Source organism: Cibotium barometz, chromosome 46 (genome assembly GCF_041138505.1).
Source record: "Cibotium barometz isolate CiBa-2024 chromosome 46, ASM4113850v1, whole genome shotgun sequence".
Taxonomy (NCBI): Eukaryota; Viridiplantae; Streptophyta; class Polypodiopsida; order Cyatheales; family Cibotiaceae; genus Cibotium; species Cibotium barometz.
Genome location: NC_141091.1, coordinates 15,633,362 through 15,655,843, shown reverse-complemented (window position 1 = coordinate 15,655,843; position 22,482 = coordinate 15,633,362). Strand labels below are relative to the sequence as shown.

At 44.5% G+C, this 22,482-nt stretch overlaps 1 protein-coding gene across 1 annotated transcript; it reads left to right on the top strand.

The window, feature by feature from the left end:
- Positions 1–12,084: 12,084 nt before the first annotated feature.
- LOC147611923 (uncharacterized) lies at positions 12,085–13,946 on the top strand. Its single transcript, XM_086784230.1, has 2 exons — positions 12,085–13,419; positions 13,520–13,946. The coding sequence occupies exon 1, from the start codon at positions 12,359–12,361 to the stop codon at positions 13,301–13,303; it is 945 nt and encodes a 314-aa protein (XP_086640356.1). The 5' UTR covers positions 12,085–12,358; the 3' UTR covers positions 13,304–13,419; positions 13,520–13,946.
- Positions 13,947–22,482: the final 8,536 nt, after the last annotated feature.

Here is a 22,482-nt window from a genome sequence, read left to right as displayed (position 1 = left end):
AAAGTCAGTATAACTGGCGCATGATCTGAAAATGAGGTGCCAGCAAGAATGCCGACGGAGCCCCCTCGCTCCCCCCACCAATCGCCCACATAAAAGCGATCAATCCGAGATAGATTAGTCCCTCCCTGCCGGCGATCCGACCGAGAGAAACTAAGACTGTCCTGAGACCGGGAGAAAGCCCCATGCTGCCATGCATCAGTGATCCTCAGTGTCATACAAAACCGGTCCCAAGCTGCAAGCTCCGTGCCGTGCACTGTAACATGACTGCCTCCCACCCTATCTGCCGGGTCCTCAAGCATGTTGAAGTCTCCCCCAACACACCAATGTGCGGCCTCTGGCAATGCATCCGTAACCTGAGTCCAGAACTCTGCTCTGGCACTAGCATGATTGGGCGCATAGATGTTGAGCACACCCAATAGCTCATCATGCATCCTCAGAATGACATACTGTGCTCTACCAGGCACAATGATCCCTCGATCCACAATGGCCTGCCGCCATGCATCTGCAATAACCATGCATACTCCTCCCTGTCCACCCAAAGGACCAAACCCTGTAGACCAGAAAGTGTCCCATCTACCAGGCATCACCGAACCATATCTCCGGATCCTGCTCTCACCCAAGTGGTGCTCCTGCATCATCAGAATGTCAATGCTGCCACCAACCAGGCATCTCTGTAGCTCCTGCCTCAAGCAGCCTCGATAGCGTATAAAGTGTGCTCCGCCAAGGCCCTGTACATTCCATGAGATGATCCTCATGGATGTCCTACTGAGGTGGATGCTGTCTCAGCCGTACGGCGGGCCTTCGCAAGCGGCTTGGATGGAGAGTAGTCCCCATCCGAACGGCTGCGAGTCTGCCCACCCGGTGTACTGCAAGAATCCCGGATCAGGCGCGCCAGTGGTGGCTGTGACCCATGGCGACTGCCTCCTGCTCTGACATAGTAACCTCGTGAATACTCACATATCCTGGGTCGCGTGCCAAATCTGCAACTATGCGCACGACCAAATGCCGAATCCCGGATGTATCCACACCCCCGGGATCCAAGACAAAATGAGCCAACTCCCAAAGTCGGCCTAGCACATCTGTAACCTCCAAATCGCTCATGTGATGAGAAAACTCAACTGCCTGAGTCTTCAACGTGCTGAGAGCGAGCTCTAGAGTCCACTCCCGGTCACAAGGTCCACATAGAGGGAACGAGAAGGCCACCGATGAGTCTAGTGCCTCCTCCCCGCGGGCCGGAGGTATCACTACATGCACTCGGATGGGTGCTGGCTCATGGGGGCCCTCTGCTCCAAAAAGCCGTGTGAAGGTATAATCAAACGCCGCCGAGCGCTGTCGAATGCCGAGGCGGCTCAGCCGACTGCGGATAGATGAAATCCGTGAGGCCCTAATCGGCATAGGTCTCCTCTGTGATGCTCGAGCGAGGTCAGTGCTCAGCGCCCTCCGGACTGCAGGTGAGCGCCAGGGAGCTGCCAGGACCTCCCGGGAAGGCGAGGCGGGCGGAGGGGGAGGAGGGGGAGGCGAGGGAGGAGGAGAGGGAGCCGCTGCCGAGACCGGAGCGGCGGGGGCGGGAGGAGGCGAAGGTGGAAGCGAGGCGGTGGGAGGGGATGGGTGTGGGGGAGGTGAAGGAGGGGGAGCTGGCATCTCCTGGTCCTCGGTCGCTGCAGGGGTCTCCTCCTGAAGGGGAGCAAATCTGTTCCTCACGGGAACCCAGTGAGGCTGAGACTGTGGCTGCTGCTGCAGCGGTACCTGGGCGTGCTGCTGTGGCTGTCTCCCTCGACGGCGCCCCTGTCCAGGCTGCCACTCCGAGGTCTCTGTGGCCTGAGCAGGTGTCCCTGAGGCAGCCTGCCGAGTCGAATCTGTGGGCGGGCCATCCGTGGCCTGCTGCTGTGGTGAGGGCCGAGGTCTCCTGCGAGGGCAGGCCTTGGCCAAATGACCGACCTGTCTGCAAATGAAGCACTGATTCGGGAGCCCCGAGAACTCCACTCTCTGATCTATCCACCCCCCCCCTATCCTAGGTAGCTGAATGACCTTAGGAAGGGAGGAGATGTCAGATACCAACACTCTGACCGAAGGTAGCCCAGCTGCTCTGGCCACCACTGAAGCTGCTGAGGGGCCCGTCTCAAGAACCGAGCCCACCAATGCTCCGAGCCTGGAGAGGAGCGGAAGATACTCCCGGCGGAGACCAGGGAAACAAACTGTAATATGGAAGAGGCGCTCTCCCTGCTCCGCCGCAGCTGGGTCAAATCCATGCTGCCAAGGCCTGAAGAAAGCCCGAGCACCCCTGATATCCAGAGGACTCATGGCAAGGACCGTGGCAACGCTTTGGGCGGCCTCGAACTCGATCTGATAATGTCCCCGGCCCAAGAGCTGTACATCAAGGATCTTGCCCACATCTGCAAGAAGGCGAGCCTGAAGTAGATCCCTGATCTCCCCTCTGCTGGGGCGAGTGCCGACTATACGGCAGATGGTGGAGTGAGCCTGAAGGCGTTCCACCTCTGCGCGGTGAGGCTCGCTTCCTCTTCCGGCGAAAGAGAAAGCCTGATGGGGATGACCTCGGGGGCGGGCGAGGGGGCTGCGGAAGAGTCCCTCTGAGGCGAGGCGGGAGGAGTCTCCATCAGAGTCTGAAGCTCAAGCGAAGGCGAGGCGAAAGCGAAAAACCTGCAGGAAGCGGGCTGCACACCAAGAGGCGGAAAGACGGATGACGAAGAGGGAAAAAAAAACCAAAACCCCCAAGGGGTGAAAAGCGGCACGACAGAGGAGGGAGGGGGGGGGGCGGCGAAAAAAAAAAAAAAAACCCGAGAAGGAGGGGGGCGGGGCGCTGCTGAATGGAGACGGGCGTGAGGAGGCGAAGAGGCGGGGGGGCGAACAGGCGGCAGCGGGGGGGGGATGACGAACAGGCGGCAACGGGGGGGATGGCGAACAGGCAGCGGGGGGGGAACAGGCAGCAGCGGTGGGGGAAGGCGAACAGGCGGCAGCGGGGGGGTAAGGCGAAATGGCGAAGAGGGGAGGGGGGCGAAACGGCGAAGTGGAGGGGGGCACAGCGGCGAGGAAGGAGGGGGGGCGACGCAGCAGCGAGGAAGGAGAGGGGGGGCGCAGCGGCGAGCAGAGGGGAGCAAGCGAGGGGCGGAAGGAAAAAAGGGCGCGAGGAGGGGGGGGGAGCGAGGGTGCGCAGAGCAGGGTGGAAACGGGAGCTTCAGCGAGCGGAGAGAGAAGTATTACTTCCTTTGGAAGATTCTATCATGGTATGGTTGGATTTCCCTACAAGCAATGATGTTAAGCGCAAATGTGCATTGATTAGCTCTCTCGAGCTAGTTAGAACATCATGACAATAGACACTTCGGCGTCATTGGAAAAACCTCAACTCATCCCTACAGACAATAGTCTTGCAAGAGGAGCCAATGGACAAAACATTGAAGTTCCAGGTTACTTTAGCTATACTACTCAAACAATCGGTGGCGATATGGAATTTACATTCCATGTTACCCTAGATTCTCTTGAGTATGATGTTGTCCTTGGTGGAACTTGGATAGGTGAATCCTTGTATTCAATAGATGAATCCATGCAAACAGTCACCTTGAACACTCCTGTGCAGACATTGTACAATTGCTTTTACGGGAGAACGAGACCATAGAGGAGCTGGAACTTCCAACATATCTTATTGAAAGGATCCATAGGATTCTGGTTGGATTGGAAATTTCAAATAAAATCACCACATCTCAAGCATAGCTTTATCCAACATGAGAACACAATCTCATGACCCTCGAGCTATGCATTTGTTAGGTCAACCAACACATGGCATATCCTCAAAGAATTTCCTTTACACAAAAAAAATAATCATGTTTGGGGTACTTTGAACATACAATGTATATTGAAACTAACCCCCTTACTTGTAAGTTTGGGGTACTTTGAACATACAATGTATATTGAAACTAACCCCCTTACTTGTAAGTTTGGGGTACTTTGAACATACAATGTATATTGAAACTAACCCCCTTACTTGTAAGTTTTTTGTGGTTGAGTATGTGTTGGAAGCAAATTTGATCTTAGGGCATAAATGGACTATTGCTGCCCAAGCACCACTGTGCTTTGCTGGTGATAGAGTCATTATGATGGTCAACGATAAAAAGTTGACAATACCATATTGCAAGGAAGATGATCCAACTTTAATGGATTTCTATGATGCTGAACGCAAAAGTTACAAGCCTCTTCCACAGAAGTCCCCTCTACACAATGACCTACCATCTGCATCTACGACCGACTCCGATAAAGCATCTACGACTGACTCCGATAAAAAGCATCTACGACCGACTCCGATAAAGCATCTACGACCGACTCCGATAAAGCATCTACGACTTCAACCCCATTCTCACCAAAACGAAGTTCAATGCCAAAACCTCGCAATCAACAACCATTCTTGAAGAAGTTTCCTCCCACGCAACCATCTATGCCTCTTCATCGAGAAGACAAACCTCACCAAAGGAGACAACCACATGCTTGAAGGCCTCGTCATCGAGATCCACTCCACAAGAGACTCTAGCCTCATCGTCAATAATGCCCCTGAGTCTCAAACCTGTAGCCTCTGCGCCAACCGAAGTCAAGGAGAGTCCCAAACCTTCCACATCAACCCAAAGGAAAACTCCAACAAGACAGCCAAGATCAAGGTATCTTAATGGTATCAAGAGGTGGGTGGAAAAGTAGCTACTTGTAGCTCAAGGCTACTATGAAGGTGCCAATCAAATTTGGGTGCCTCGACAGTCAAAGCCTCTTCCTCAACGCAACACTCAGAGGCCAAGCAAAAAGAAAAGTACTCCACAACACCGTCCACCAAAGCCTATGCGAGTTCCTCAAAGAACTCCACCAAGTCAACAAGTGTGGGTACCAAAAACACTACTGCAAGCACAAGGGTACTACCAAATAAATACTAACGAAGCTTGGATTCCCAAGCGCATCACAAAGTCCCCTAAGCTTGCACAAAGAAGGAAGCCTCAGCACCAAGCACATCCTCCATCTGTTTCTAATGTTCATCAAAGATGGGTGTCTATGCATGTGCTTCAATAACAAGAATACTATGATGGAAATCCCATCATATGGTTGCCAAAATCAAACAATGTGAAGAAAGACCCACACTGACTTTAACCCCAATAGCTTCACCTAAAGTTTGACAAGAATAGAGGCCCACACAACAACAAGAAAATCACTCAACCACTCTCGTGCATTCAGCACCAACACAAGAGCTTGTAGCAAGTGTTCAAGCAAACAACAAGTAGTCCTACCTTCTGCCTTGACAACATTTGAGCAACAAATTCAAGAATCAATACCCACGTCTGCAACGGAGACTTATGAGCGGATCAAGGACAAAATAACAAAGATCTTGTCACCCCTCTGGATGTGAAAAATAAGTGCACAAGAAGCTGTTGCTCACAAGTCATGCCCTAACTGACCCATAAAAAATCAAAAACCGTCGAGGTCAAAACCTGAAACTTCACGAAATCAAAACCTGCAACTTCATGGAATTCCACTTCACGGAATTACACTTCACGGAATTCCATCTCACAGAATTACCCTTCATGGAATTCCATCTCACGGAATTACCCTTCATAGAATTCCATCTCACGGAATTACCCTTCATCACGGAATTCCAGTTCACGGCCTGCATTTTCACGGAAACACCATTTCACGGAATTCCATCTCACGGAATTTCATCTCACGGCCTGCACTTTCACATAAACACCATTTCACGCATTTGGGCCATTTCACAGAATATCCCTTCACGGCGGCTAAAAACCTATAATCTCACGGGATTAGGCCATTTCACGAAATATCCCTTCACGGCCAACAAACCTGCAATCTCATGAGTTCAGGTCTTGCACGAGTTTAGAGTTTGATGACTTAAGAACTTGCACTGTCACGATTTACGCCATATCACGGATTAAGCCATCTCATGCATTAACACCTTCTAGACGATCTTTGTCATTATATATTTGTTAAGCTTATTTCTTACTATTCTTTTGGCTAAATTATTATAGTAGCTTCTCCATGAGTACATATCTATACTCATGCACTGGAGAACATTTGCACCAAAACCTCACCCCATCAACTTCCAGGTACATCTCTAGATGGGCCGGGCCGTGGTGGGCGAAAGCTTGGTCAATGGTACAACCCATCGCCTGAAATTTTTCTTCAAATTAAATACCTCCCCAAACAACGCTATCATCTTCACAAATCAATGATCTACAATCCGTAGTGAAGATATCTATATTAGCCTCGGAAGTCGACGTAACTCTTTCAATCCTCACCAACAAATGGCTACTTCAACACCAGAGCAGTTCAATAAGAGTCTATATGACTCAATTCTTGTATTTCATGTATATCTACTTCATAAGAGCACTTAAATATTCATTAAAACAGAAAAAGCACATGGGCAAAAGAAGACAAGAACAAGTTCTACTCAATAACATTTGACAAGAATCCTGCCACAAAGGGACATCATTGAAGGCCAATGTCTTCAAATGATGAATGTCACCTTCAATGAATCAAATGAGGAACTGAGAATCACCATCTCGTTCTGATGATTAAGTCTACGTTCCTCTGGATCCTTCCCTCTCTTCTCTCCCATTATTAACATCTCTTAGTATCCCCACTAACAAAAATCACATATAACCTTGCTTATGATTGTCAAAAACAAACTAAGAAAAAAAAAAGGGCTCACATAAATATGAAAATGTAATCATTCGCAACAAACCCCGCCTCCCCCACCCCGTTAGGAATTTCCAATAAACCACCAACCTCTTCATTCACTAACTAGCTTTTCTTATTCCTTCCGGAGGAACGTCACTCAACATCAAAGTTATCAACAAAGCTTGTCCATTCTCCCCACACAAAGGTCTTCAACGTGATCTCATGGGACGCGATCGCCATCAGGAAGGGGGGGATGTTAGCCCAATTCTAGGGTTAACAAGATCTACCGCCGTTATCTTACATCAAGGAGTCATGATAGATACACCAAAGGGTCATACATTTAAGATATGAAGTAATAGTGTCTAAGCTACAACTTGGACAGGTGCTCGTAATGGTGTGAAGGAGTATTTATGGTGATTTTCGCTTCAAGAGCATGTGGTAGCAAGATAGGATGAAGTCCTAAGTGATGTACTTCATGGATATACTATGAGAGTAGTCATTGTAATAGCATTAGGCCTCTTATGAGCCTAAAGTGCCCGATCGGCCACAGTAAGTGAGTGTGAACACTTATGGCTATGTATATAAGTGAATTTCTCTCATAATACGACATACTCTTCCATTATGCAATTGAGTCTTGCTCTTGCTATAAAGGCTCTCTTCCTAATACATTCTAGTGAGTGTGTGTGAGTGAAGTGAGATAAGAGGAGGGACGAGTACCAGTAGTGCAACGCAGTGGTGTGATAACACTCGCGGGAGGCGCGGTGGAATTGCTTCTCAAGGAGTTTTAGAGCTTGGAGACCTATGTAAAGAATGCTTTCTTGCATGGTGATTTGCATGGAGTATAGATGATGTAGCCACATTTCTTGTATGGTTACAGAGCAAAAGGGTTGGTCTCTACATCAGATGGATGTAGAGAACGCTTTCTTGCATGGAGTATAGATGATGCAGCCACATTTCTTGTATGGTTACAGAGCAAAAGGGTTGGTCTCTACATCAGATGGATGTACAACCGATAGTTTCCTTGTTGAGTACAAAGGCAGAGCACAAGGGGACTGATGGCAACTTGTGAGGTAGCTTGGTTTCAAAAGCTACTTGGTGATATGGCTGAGCCCATGGACAGGGCTGTTTATCATTTATTCTGACAATATGGGTAGTATACAATTCTAGTATACCATACACATTGAGGGCTACTTGGTGATATAGATCTAATATATGTCAGCGTAGAGGATCAGGTGGCTGACATCTTCACGAATCCATTGGGAATTGAGAAGCTCCACATGTTTAGAAGCTTACTTGGAGTGCAATGTGTCAGGGGTTGAGCTAGAGGGGGAGTGTTAAGATATTGAGCTCAACTAGTGCTACGGACACGTGATAGCTTCCACACTTATGCCACTAGCACGGTTGGTGAGATTATGGTTAATATTTGGCTAATGGATTATAGGCTATGTGATAGCCAGTTTGGAGTACTAGAGTTATAGCATAGCTATAGTGCCAACTCATATAGTTGGGTTCACACTATGGACCGACCATTGTATATTATAGTAGGAGAGTACTTTCCCCCTTATAGTATGTACTCTTAACTTCTTATGTTAATGGTTATAGAGAAGAGAATTCAGCCACCATCTCTCTCTTGTGTCTTGCTCTCGTTTATGTGTGTTTCCTTACAAGGAACTAAAGCTCTCCCTCTTCCCTGCATTCTATGCAAGTGAGTAGGGACCTTGTGTTTGATGAGATGAGTAGCTGGTACACACTAGTAAAGGATTCCATAGAGGCTAATGTAAACAACAATATGGTTGTAGAGAATGACAACACAAACTTACATATGCTTAGTGGACCAGCTATGGGTCTATTGTCAACCTTGGTCAGGAAGGTTGAGGCAAAATGCGAGGGATTATGCTGCATCATTTAGTGATACTATGTGTTAAAATTTTTACAAATTCACATGTATCACATATGGAAAAGAGAAGGTGGATCAGACTTTGATAACGCCCGATGTTTCAATAGGTCATTGCTTTGTTGATGAGGATAGTGGCTTAGAACAGCAGAACCTTAAAAATGAGGAGTTTGGGATCCCGATTGTTGTTACACTTGGTGTGTACACAAAGAGCCAAAGCAGTGTTGAGAACACCTAGAAGTGATCGAGGTGTACACAGGTCTATGAGGGTTAGATATCTAGTGGGCACATCATGGGTATACAACACATCATTGTGCATATATGGTCAAATCCATACAAGAGATAAAGAACACATGTTTTTGAGGAGGCAATTGGACATAAGCGTTGGTAAGATGCCATGGGCAAAGAGATGGCTACATTGGATGTAAATGAGACATGGGAGTTGGTGCCTTTGCCTAAGGAGAAGAAGGCAATTGGATGCAAGTGGGTCTATAAAGTAAAGTAGAACCTAGATGGAAATCTAGGTGGGTTTGCAGGTACAACGCAAGATTGGTAGCCAAAGGATATACATAAACCTATGGCATTATGGCAATGACTAAGAGGAGATTTTTATCCCAGTTTCTAGGATGTCATTGACTATGAGGAGACTTTCAGGATGGCAATCGTAAGAGTAGTCATTGCTATGGCTACATCAAATGAATGTAAAGAATGAATTTTTACATGGTGATTTACAGGAGGGTGGCAATTGTGTGAGAGCAATCATTGCTATGGCTACATCAAATGGATGTAAAGAATGCATTTTTACATGGTGATTTACAGGAGGAGGTCTACATGGTGCAACCACTAGGATATGAGGACCATGCATACCCATATTTTGTTTGCAAGTTGCCACATGTAAGCTGCTTGCTGTCACTTATAAGAAGGGGGGACAACCTGAGACTCGCCACCCCACTGAACTCATGACATTTCCTCCCCACATGCAAGCCACTTGCTACACTTTACAAACAAGAGGATGACATAAGTGCTGATCCACAAAACATCAATCACGTTGAAGGCCTCTCATTCGCACTGCATACCCATGGATAGCAACATGCGATAGAAAGCTCTATAAATAAGGCCATGGCCCCAATTGATGGGTGAGAGGAGAAGGAAGTTTAGACCTCAAGAAAATGGTTGAGCAGCTTGAGAGACATCTAGATGTGGAAAGAAAGAAGGCACCATATACCATTAAATTAAGCAAAGGAGCAATAATAGATCTACCAAAAGGTAAAGTGCTAGAACTGCAGAGCGATTTTGTAGTAGACAGACTATCGGCAGATCAACGCAAGTTACACTTGTATAATCTTAATAAGTAGCATGAGATAGCCCTACAACCCAAAGAACGTTACTGGATTGAAGATTTAAAAACAAAATACAAGTATATGGAAAAGGAGCGCCATGAGTACATCAACAAATAAATCAATGGACTCACCATTAAAAACATGGATTTAGTAGAGAAATTACAGCAAAACAGGACATGTCCTCCCCAATAACACAATCAAAAGCCAAAGGGATCAAGGAGGAGGTAGTTATAGAGTCAAAAGAACTAAAAAGTCTTAGAAAACATAATGAAGAATTGAAAATGAAAATAAAATCAACACGGGCTCTTGAAACAACAGAAGAATTAATGATAGAAAATGAAAGTGGGAGAGAGAAACCAAAGGTGCTATGAGTTGATTAGCCAAAAGAGCTAGACCCCTCCACCCAACGAGTATGAAAAGAGTTGGTTACTCTGAACTAGAGACTTTAGCAAATAGAGCAAGAGGTGGAGCAAGCTGGGAAGTAGGTGGAAGAGCAGGAGAAAAAGGCCAAGGTAACATGACAAGAGATCTAGAGGCTCAAAACAACAAACATGTAGCTACACAAAAATAACAATCCATGCATGCCACCTTGTTAGAAGAGAAGGAACAAATGGATGCAACATTAGACAAGGAAAAAAGACTAGGTGCACATCCAAACCCAACAGATGCACAAGTGCAAGAGCTATAACATAAACTCGAGCAAATGAAGGAAGAATTTGACAAGGAGCAGATTGCACAAAGACACGCTTCTTACAATATGTAAAGTGGCATAAAGATCTTTGCATTTTGCGTGTAGAGATTCAACCACATTCATGTTCTCATGGGAGGTGAAGCACTTTGCACTTCTCATTATACTACCACATTCATGTTCTCATGGGAGGTGAAGCACTTTGCACTTCTCATTATACTATCCATTTTGAGAGATTGTAAGCCAATGAGGGATTTGATAATAGACCAGACAATGAATGGAATATAAGAATATGGCACAACGGAAAGAAATAGCAAGACAAAGCACAATAGAATGCAATAAATACATAATGGAGAGAATTTAAAATTTCGATTATACCAAAGAGGTACAAGTGATGGTGCTGTTCACCTGTGCGCTCGATTTAGACACTCTGGGTGAAGGATGTACGAAATGTAAAGGGGGTGGATACTCAACCATGTCCATATATAGTACTGTAGGCAGTGTGGTAGTACATGCGTATGTAACGAGGGCGATTACATTGCATAGACACGATCACCGCCTGTGTATTAAGAACGCGGCCCACTGACCACCACCCACTAATGATGGACATGGTATCCGAGGGAATATTCTAAGAAATATTCCTCATACCGTCACCTTGGGGGCTCCCGCCCCTAAAGCCCCACCGAGGGGCCTAGGACCCCCAACCAGGGCAATGCCCTAGGCTCCAGCTAATGCTCATACCCCTGATCATCTCCTAACCACCATCATTAATGATCATAATTATGACCCCATCAACGTCTAAGCTGTGTCCCCACTAAAAACATATGCACCATGGCTACTCCTCATAATGGGGGTCTAACAAATGTGCATTATAAATCAAAGTGAGATACATGCTGAGAGGCAGCATTGAGTGTATACTAACATGGAAAGCTATTGATGGAAGTGAGCTATGAGATGAAGGTTGTTAAAGGTAATGGGAGGTCTAGACCGATTGTATGCCTAAGGTGAGGGCTAGTAAAGGTAATGAGAAATATAGATCGACTGTATGGTTGTTTGGATGAGACGAGGATGAGACTTATTTATGGAATTCAAGCCTAGGTAAGTGTGATTAACTCAATAGGCAAAGGAGGGATGGTAAAGTCCTAGATATGTGTCGCATAAAGGCAAGAGATCCCATAAAGTAGTCTACTATACTTGAACCACCTCCATAAAAATAGGTGAGTCTACTACAAGAGCCATTGTGATAGCCCATTGAGTATGATCTACTCATGCATAGCACCCACCTCTAGAGGGAATCTCCCATAGTTAGTCATGGGGACAATGCCATCTGAGACCCGTGGAGATGCATTGAGAGGACTCCCTTAGCATTTATCCAGATAAACCTAGCATTATCATCTCACTCGATAACATCATTGATCATGCTTCAAAGGTGTGAAGAGAAAAGCTTAATATATTAATATATGGACCCTTCACTCTACTAATTTGTAGAGTGTTTGCAAGTTTCCCTTCCTACGACTGCAGCTTTTAGCAGGAAACTCGTAGCTGCGAAAGACCTGACCGTGATCGAGCTCCAGTACCTTTGCGCAGGTTATTACACATCGATCTCAACAAGAGCGTATTCCTTTCTACGTAATCATCATACGAGGGTTAGGGTTTTTTTTTTGCACAGATTTGACCAGATTTAGGGTTAGGGTTATTGATCGGTTCCGTAGAGGGGAAGGGATTTAGGATCTCTGCTTGCAGCGCATTTGCTATGCCATGTCCTGGCACATGCTGGATGGGTCTTCTCGAAGGCCACGGGTGAGTTGGGCGATCCCCGAACATCTGAGAGCCAATCCTAGAAATGGACCCTTCAGTCGCTCTTTGATGCCAGCAGCTCTCGATCCTGATGCTCTTCTTCACTACATTGACAATGCCATCTCCAGTGCAGAGAATGCACAAGCTACTGGTTACTTGTCGCTCCTATTTCCGTCATCATCATCATCATCATCATCACCATCATCGTCATTGTTGTCGTCTTCATCATCATCATCAGGGTCGTGGGTTGTGGCAGCGGCGTCTTCATCATCAGCTACATCAGTTAGTCATTCAAACAGGCAGGCCTTTGATGGTTCCTCCACTCTTGAAAACCCTGCAGCACATTGGAAGCAGCGATCACCATCAGGGAGTAATGCATCCAGGTTCAAATCTGCTCCTCCCCAGCAAAGAAATTCCACAAATTCTCTTCTGGGACATAAGGGCCAGGCAGAAGTGATTACATCTACCAAAGAGAATCAACCTAGTGTGTCTCAAACTCAGGATGCACTGCCCTCAGAGGCGCAAGGGGTCACCAAAATGAGTGGATTCATACCAAGCGGCGGCAATTCAAAAGGTTCAGGTCATCTCTTGCTGCTAAAGACCGAAGGCAAGGAGGTTTCTGAGGTGGATGGCATGCCAAAGGCTGAGGACAAGACTGGCAAAGTCGAAAGCAGTGCAAAGTATGATGCTCAGGCGGCAGATGATGCTTATAGAGCAGCATGTTCTGCTCTTTCTGAAGGGCATGCAGAGCTTGCCTTGTCACTTCTGCATGTTGCTTGGGCCAAATGCCCCCCTGACAAACACATTGCTCTAGGGAAAGTGCACCGTCTCATGGCCGCAGCCATGCAGCTACTGGAAAAACACAGTGCTGTGCTCACCTCACTTCCAACGGACAAGGATGCTTGATGACAATGTATGGGCTTGCTTTGATTTGCATTTTTCCTTGATTAGCACCTCAACAGCTGACCGTCGACAAGGAGTGCCAAGGGTGTTGTCTACGATCACTTGACTTCTTGCTGCTGGTAAGTCCAATGACTTAAATGCTTTGTTCTTTTTCCTCTTGTACATGATTTCACCTTTGAAGGTTCATTTGGTACTTAGCTTATTATTCTTTGTTTTCAGGCCATGCTGTTCTGTATAAGGATTATGAGAACTTTACTTGGAGCTTCTCATGACAGCTGTGCCAACAATTGAGGTTAGCATTCAAGCATATTCTTGTTCCTTTTCAATCGCTTCAAAGAGTCGAGGATTCACCAAGATTGGAGATGGTTATGTCTTCTTGTAGCATTGCCATTGCTGCCTTCGAACCCCATCTCTTTCTTGACAACCTGAATATCTCATGACATGTAATGCTCTCTCTGCAGTATTGCCCAGGGTTTGGATGCCTCCTTTAATAAGCATTGGGTTGTATGGCTTTGTAACACTATGAAAGAGAGAATACATCCTACTCCCACTATTGCCGTTCCAATTTTGCAAATAAGTATTCTTCTGATGTAAAAGGACTCTTGGATTATAATCTATACAGAGCGGAGGTGAGGCTGTTCAATAACCTTCGACATTAACATGGCACAATGTTTTGTTAATTGCTTGAATGCCATTTATAGACTTGAAATACATTTCTTCTTTCTTCTTCTTCTTCTTTTTGCTGGGGGGCAGGGAGGGGGGCAGCAAAATGTACCAAAAGTGACTGCTTCAGTCCTACAAGAGCCTCTATGTTCTATCTCTTGGGTAGGGTTCAACAGATAACCTCAGAAGTTAAGTTTAAAGAGTAGCTAATCAAAATAGCCTAGTCAGAAGCCCTTCACAGTGATCAGCCCTTTTAGGACCAGGTGCTAGCAAGGTACATGGTTATGGCTATGACCTGACTGCTGCTCAAAGCAGGGCTGCTTCATTATGCTAGAGATCTTGTGTTAGATGCTTTCTCGGTGTTTGTGCTGGCCAGCAATACCATCCTAAGTGACATATACAACCCCAAGCGAGAATGAGCATGGGTCTGATGATATATGTGATATTGCTATCTTACACGTTACTGGACAGAACTTTGCTAGAAAGTGCACAAGGGTAGCTTGTAGCCTTGTTGTCCCCTGGCAGAACGTTTGCATATAGAAGAACAACTTTGCTCTTAAAGTAGTTACAGTGTAGCAGTTGGTGGTTCAGGCAAGGGGACCAATTGCCTTTAAGGTGTATATGTAATCCAGTTATAAGGTATACTAATTAGCCCATCTGGCTTCAGTAGCTCCTTGGTTGAAACTTGATGCTAGTTCTGATATGTATTTTTTTCCATGAAAAGATCCTTCTATTGGCCGAGAAAAGGTGTCCGGCCACTCATGAGCGAGCTACAACCCTGCAAGGAGGTCAAAAGTACAATGCATATAAATGTTTTTTGGGTTTTTTTTTTTTTTTTTTTTTTTGGGGGGGGGGGGGGTTCCCTCCTTGGCCGGCTGCTCGCTATATTAGGAGGAAAGAGGGGGCCAAAACCAAAAGATGCCACTGCCAATCAAGCTCAATTATCATCGTTCGCCAACCCTGTCAGCAAGGGAAAAACTGATGACTTGGTCCCTGATAGTGGTAGCATAGCAATTGACACAGCGTCCCACTCCCTACTGGGCTCCACACTCAGTGTGGTAGATTTGTGTGTATTGTGCAAGTGAATAACAGAGAAGACAGAGAACAAGAGACACATGCACACAACTACCTGAACTACTGTATATTTATGCACAAGAAAATGAGATACACAATTCCTCTCCAAGTACAAAATGTAGATCTCCAAAGCTGTCTCTGATGAAACCTCGTCTTTTGGCATGACCTCTAGTGGTGAAGACAAATCCATTGACATGTCCTCTTGTGGTGCCATCTGGGAAGAAATCATCTCTATTACTGAAGAAAGTGAAGTGTGTTTGGCTAGCTCTTCCGATGGTTGTGAAGAATCCTCTAGATGTGCTTGTTGCTGGGTGTGGACGACACTCCCCCACTAGGATTGGGCTTACATTTTGCAGCTGATGTGACTTGGGTTTGCACAATTCTTATTTGTATGTGTCGCATTAAAAGCTGCAAGCTTCGTGGCCATGCGAGGAGTGATCTGCTCCTCCATGTGAGAAAGCTCTTCCATGAGTGCCTCTGCATCCATGATAAGGAGCTAGAACCAATAATGAGGAAGAAAACCGAAATGAAATTTTTTTCTTATGTACTTGCCTACATGCTGTTTTCATGCTTGCTTGAGTCCTAACCCATGTGTAGTTCCGGGAAAGAGGATGCCCGCCTTGGAACCGTGCATGCGAAATTGTATGTTGACATGGTTATGTGGCATGTGACAGGTGGTAAGTCTTGGTCAAAACCTAGCCTTAGGAACTAGCATTAATTTATAAGTGAGTGTGTACACACTGTCACACTTTATTAAGTTCTGGGTGGCCAAAACTCACTTATAAATTATGACCAACCTTGTTTTCGCACACGGATGTTTCGAGGTGCTCAATGTCCATCACCTATACCTTATTCCCTTTGTTGAAAGAGAGCAATAACCATGTGTCCATCCTAGCTTGCATCCCAACTCACTTTCCCTCTTTGCCTGAAGCCCAGGGTGGACATCTCATCATCTCTCTTCTTTCTCTCTCTAGAAGTTGGCACCTCCCTTCACAAGGCCTTCTGGTTGTATTTTTTGCACTTTCTCCTTCCTTGAATCATATTCAAGCTTGCTAGTGTGTTTTCCAAGCTTCCAAGAGTGTTTCCAGGAGTGTTTCCAGGTCGTATTCACTCTTCTACACACTCCCAATGATTGGAATTCAACAAAAAAATCCTTTTCTTTGTTGTAATTTTTGGTCTTTTGGCTAAAAACTCTAATTTCAAGCTTCCTTTCTCAATATGAACCATACAGGAAGCTTTTCCAAGATTCCTTGCATCCACTTGAAGACTTCTGTCATGAAGGATTGTGACAGATTGAAGATTTCGATACTCCATACGCTTTCATCACAAAGACTTTCGTTGACATTAACTCTACTTGCAATTGGTAAGCTTTAATGCTCAATTATGGAAGCAAGTAGTACGACTCCATGTTCACATATCTTGTGTAGTGTTCTCTTGTCTTACATGCTCTCTTGTAGATTGTTTCTATCATGTGTGGGTGGAACAATAGAGAGCAGATGGTAGGGAACATAGGCACTTGAGAGGGTAGTGTAAGTTGAAGATCTTCATAGACAACCATATTGTTTGCAATATTGTATTCATATGCATTGGTATGGATATCTGGTTAAAAATACCCATGACACTATGTACTTGATTTTCTCAAGATTAATATACACTATTTGAGGGAAGGGTCGGTCGTTCCGGCTCATTGTGCGTCTCTTGTCAATTCAGCAAATTATATCTTGAATTGTACTTGTTGTCCATTAAATCTCAGTGTATTTAAGTGTATTGATTAGTGTTGTGTTCAACCAAACATACTACACCGTCTGGTGGGATTACATTGGTATCAGAGCTTACGGTTCTCTTTCACTTTCATTGTGAAAGACGATCACTGCAAATACTAGCTATCCCAAGAGGGTGATACTATCCCCATTGTATCTCATGTGTAAATTAAGAAAGTAATGAAAAAGAGTGTTTTTGCTTACTTGATTTTTGTACGGGATCATGTTGAAGAAACCAATGTGCATGTAAACACTCTCAGTAATGATAGGTTGAAATTTTTGCAAGTTTACAATGATTGTTTTATTAATGAGTTACTAAATAAGTTACCATCCATACGACTGGAAGATCATCGCATTGATCTTGTGCTGGGTAGCTCACCATCTAATAGGCTAGCCTATCGCGCAAGTGTATCCCAAAGAGAGGAGATTAGAGCTTTGAATAAGCTCACCATCAAGAATAGGTTTCTGATTCTAGGCATAGACGACATTCTTGATAAGTTGGATTGATCGGCATGTTATAGTCGAATGGATCTCAAGAGTGGGTATCATCAAGTGTGAGGATGTACATAAAACCTCTTTCAAGACAACATTTGGGCTTTATGAGTATCTGGTTATGTCTTTTGATCTTACGAATGTCTTGGCTATATTCAATAGAATGATGGATCGCATGTTCCGTGGGTACATGAAATTTACAGGTGTCTTCTTTAATGATATCCTAGTTTTCTCGAAGACCGAAGAAGAGCATAAAACTTATTTGACTATTGTTTTTGAAGAACTTCGTAATTAATAAGCATAAACTCTTCATAAATACAAAGAAGAGTGAGTTCTTCTTGTCATAGATACACTATCTTAGGCATATTGTGTCCAAAGATGGAGTGCGGATGGATCTTGCAATGATTGATGTAATTCAAAATTGGCTTGAATTGAGATCGGTGCATGAGATTCGTAGTTTTCTTGGATTATGCTCTTAATACCGCAGGTTCATTCGGAACTTTGTATGGATTACTTCTTCTTTACATGACTTGACAAGGATAAAGGCTATATTCAAATGGAGTGATATAGAGAGAGATGCATTCCTCAAATTGAAAGATGCAACTACACATGGTCCAGTGTTGATCATTCCGGATTTGCAAAAGCCATTTAGTGTCGAATCATCTCGAATGTGATGCATCTGGAAATTGCATAGGAGCTGTCCTAAATAAAGAGGGACATGCAGTGGCGTATGAGAGCCGTAGATTGCATGATGTAGAGCTCTCTCTTGGCATTTATGAGAAAGAGCTCTTGGTTTTAATTTATGCACGAACCATATGGAAACATTATCTTCTTGGGGTTGATTTTACTATAAAGAGAGATTACCAGAGTTTGAGGTATTTTGTTACCCAAACTAAATTGTCAGAGAAGTATATGAGGATGGTTCATTTCCTCTCTATGTTTCATTTTTAGATCTTGCACACCCTAGGAAAGAAGAATGTAGTGGCAGATGCATTGTCGCGAAAGCTATATGTAGGAGCTATCTCGGTTGCTTCTCATGGAGACTTGTTTGCCATGTTGTATCATACGGATGTTGATTTTGTCACTATTTGGGCTGATTTGATGGCTGGTCATGCACCCTCATATGTGATCAAAGAGAGTTATCTTATGAAAGATAATTTCCTATGTGTGGTGTCCGACATGGGGCAAAAAGTTTTGGACGAGTGTTATGCTCCTCCATATGCTGGTCATAGAGGATTGATTTGATGGCTAGTCATATACTCTCATATGTGATCAAAGAGGGTTATCTTATAAAATATAATTTCCTATGTGTGGTGTCTGACATGGAGCAAAAAGTTTTGGACGAGTATCATGCTCCTCCATATGCTGGTCATAAAGACATAATGCCTACTAGGCACATGATTGAGCGGTATTCCTTTTGGCCAGGTATTCGGAAGGACATAGAGACATATGTACATGCATGTATCACTTGTCAAAAGGTGAAATTTGATTTCTCATGTAGCCATGGGAAGGTATTACATTTTATAGTGGATTTCATTATGGACTTGCTACGTATCCAACAAGAAAATAATGCTATTCGGATAATTGTGGACAGGTTTAGCAGGTAAGCTTACTTCTTGTCGGTTAGGAAGACCATCAAAGCTGAGCATATGGTTAAGATATATCTTGCACGGGTGTTCAAACATCATGGAATGCCGAAGTCCATTGTAGGAGATAGAGATCCTAGGACTATAAGTCTTTTTTGGCGGGCCTTAATTGATAATATAGGCACCAAATTGGACTTTTGATCAGCTTATCACCCTCAAACGGATGGGCAAAGTGAGGCTACAAATTGAGCCGTGTTGGACCTCTTGAAATGTTATGTGGCGGCGGATTAAAATTCTTCCTGGTAGAAGTACTTACCGAATATGGAATGTACGTACAACAACACGGTGCATGCATCTATGGGAAAGGTCCTGTTTGAGATTGTTTATGGTAAGGTGGTTTTGCCACCCATCCTCCGCATGATGTCACCATATTGGGCATGTCCAAAATTTATGTGTGTGGAAGGGCTTTGGACACCCAAAAGATCAAGAATGTACAAGCTTTGGGAATGGATTATCTAGTACAGAGGACCAAGTGTTCGTAGCATGGTCTATGCACTTGAGATGGTTTCTTGGGTTTTGGAGCTCAAGTGTCAAGTATGTATGGTGAACTCTTGAGGATTAGATCGAGAAATGAAACAGGTTTCTACATGGTGCTTACATGTATTTCTCATGTGGTGGAACACAAAGAGATCATCTTCTAAATTTTAGGAAACATTGCTATTTTCGGCAATCTCTGATGGAATTTCTATTCGCATCATTACCTCCGGAATTCGACAGAGATTGAGTATTGCCAAAGCGCTGATGTGAATTAGCTATCATCTGGGATATTTTTAGAGCTGAAGATTGTGGAATTTTTGGCCTATGGATTTGGGACATGTGGCAGATAAGAGGATAAAAGTGAGACAAGTGTCCTCGCACTTGTCAATTTAGCTCTACATGTAGCATTTTCTTGCTTATTTGAACATGAGAGAGTTATCTCTTGGGTTGAGTTTGAGCTTCAAGCAGGTTTTTGGAGGCTGAAAACTCTGATTTTTCTCCATTTCTCTTCATTTCGAAGCCCACCATAGCCATATCCAGCTTGGGGAAGATGATTTTCACTACTCTACACCATCTTGCACACCCCGGATGGCTGTTTTTCAGCAAAATAGTCTTGAAGCTTGTTGAAATTTTTGGTTTTATGCGATATACAGGCTGTTATAGTAGTTTATGCACTCATGGATGAGCCACATGGGCTGGTTTACAGATTTTGGAGCTCATGGATGCGACATACAGGTTGTTATACAAGTTTATGAGCTCATGAATGAGCCACATAGGCTGGTTTACATGTTTATGAGTTCATGGATGAGCCTTATGGGCTGGTTTACAGGTTTATGTGCTTGTGGAAGAGCCATGTGGGCTATTATACATGTTTGTGCGCCTATGGGAGGACATGTTGGATAGCTATATTGGATGAAGGATAGGTTTATGATTGTATATGGATAATCTGGCATCTCCCATGGGGAGAGTAAGGCCCTCAAAGCTTGTATATGTTATATTTCTTCTTGGATAATGAAATACTCCGAGGAGGGGGGTCGGCCCATTCTGGCCTCTATGTGGTGTTAGTTGGCACAACTTTTATTTTCAGCTTTGTGGATTGTTTAATGGTGTGATTAAATGCCGAAATGTTTAATTGTGCTCATAGTCAAAGCGATGCACACCCACTCCCGCGCTTCCCAGGCGAGTTACAGATGAGATATCTGCAGCTCATGAGTATGTAAGAGACTTGGATATTGCCTTTGCTGATGTACGGACAACCATTGCAAGGTAACAAAACTAACATAAAAAGGTTGCCGATAAGCATAGAAAGCAATTTGATGCCAAAGAGAATGATTGGGTATTGCTAAAATTCGAGAAAGCAAGACTTAGCAAGAGGCTTGGCAAAGAGAGTGCATACCCTAAGCTTGCAACCAACTACTGTGGACCTTTTCGAGTGATCAAGAAGATCAATGAAGTGGCTTTCAAGTTTGCATTGCCTAGTCATTGGCATATACACAATGCTTTTTATGTGAGTCTCCTTCATAAGTATATAGGGCGACGGGCCGGAGCCTAGTGAACCGATTATTGAGGATCCACCAGAAGTGGATGAGCTTGAGGATATTTTTTAGCTAGAACAGATTGTGTATCACAAGGAATGTAAGCTTGCTGGAGGCAAACTTGTTAGGCGTTACCTTGTGAAGTTCAAGAACTATCTATCCATTGATGCGAAATGGGTAGATGAAGAGTTCTTTAGAGATTGTCCGCACTTGCTTTAGACGTATTTGGATGTTTTTTAGTTGTTGCGGATAACTGTTTAGAAGATCGGGAGATGTTACCATTTGGCCACCCAACTGGTCCACCCATGCTTTCTCATTATGTGTATACCATGGACTGGCATCCATGGTTGTTATGTAGGGGATTAATGCCACTCATGTGATATTGTGGATTTGGCTTTTCGTTTGGGACTTGTGCCTGTGTGTACATGCCTAGAATTGCTTGGAGGATTGTTGTTTCATTGGGTTTGGTACCTCGTGTACTTGCTTGGAACACGTCTATTTTGGTATTGTCTTAAGCACAATACAAGATGTAATTTGCTGAATTGACAAGAGATGCACAATGAGCCGGAACGGTTGGCCCCTTTCTTCATCATCTTGTTAAACGTCGCTGGTGCATTGGTGAGTTCGAATGACATCACCACAAACTCGTAGTGGCTGCGTTCATCCTAAATGTTTTTTTTGGAATGTCTGCCATAAAGATCCGAACCTGATGATGGCCACTTTGTGTTCTATCTTCGAAAAGAACTTAGCACCATTGAGTCACTCAAGGATATACTCAATTCTAGGTATTGGGAACCTGTTTTTAACTATGAGCTTATTGAGTGTCTTGTAGTCCATGCATAATGGTGCGGGCTTGTCTTTCTTTTGCACAAATAAAATAGGTGTAGCAAAGGGCGAGGATGAGGGTGTCACCATTTGGTCCATCTCCATTTCTGGAGCCACTTCTATGGGACTGTGACTCCATAGAGCGGCCAGATTTGTGCCATGTTCACATGGGGCCAAGCCACTGTCCCATGTGAAAGGGCCAGTCTTTTGGTGTCACATGGACGGGAGCCAGATTAGTGCCACCCGTATGTGACTAGTGCTGCATCACATGGACGGGAACCAGTTTCGTGCCACCTGTGTGTGAGACCTGCTTCGTGCTGTATATGGACGGGAGCCTGTTGGTGCCACCCGCGTATGGCTCGGATGGCGTCTTACCTATGGGATTGTTACTCCATAATAGGAAGACCAGGACATATCTTTATATTTATGTCGCGTCAATTTTGTGCCCGCCGACATGAACTTCTTGTACAAGTTTCATGAAAGGGAGATTTCATCCATTATATGTGCACATGCATTTATGCCTGCATGCATAAATTTGTTTTTGCATGACTTGTTTGCATGTCTGCCTATTATGCCGTGTGCCAGTACACTGGATGGGGATGCCCCTAGTGTACCGTGGAGTGCTGTTTGCTAACTCGGTGGTGTGGCGTGTGAACAGGTGGTAAGTATTTTCATTTTGGCCCTTTTAAAAGGTAAAATCCATAAACTGT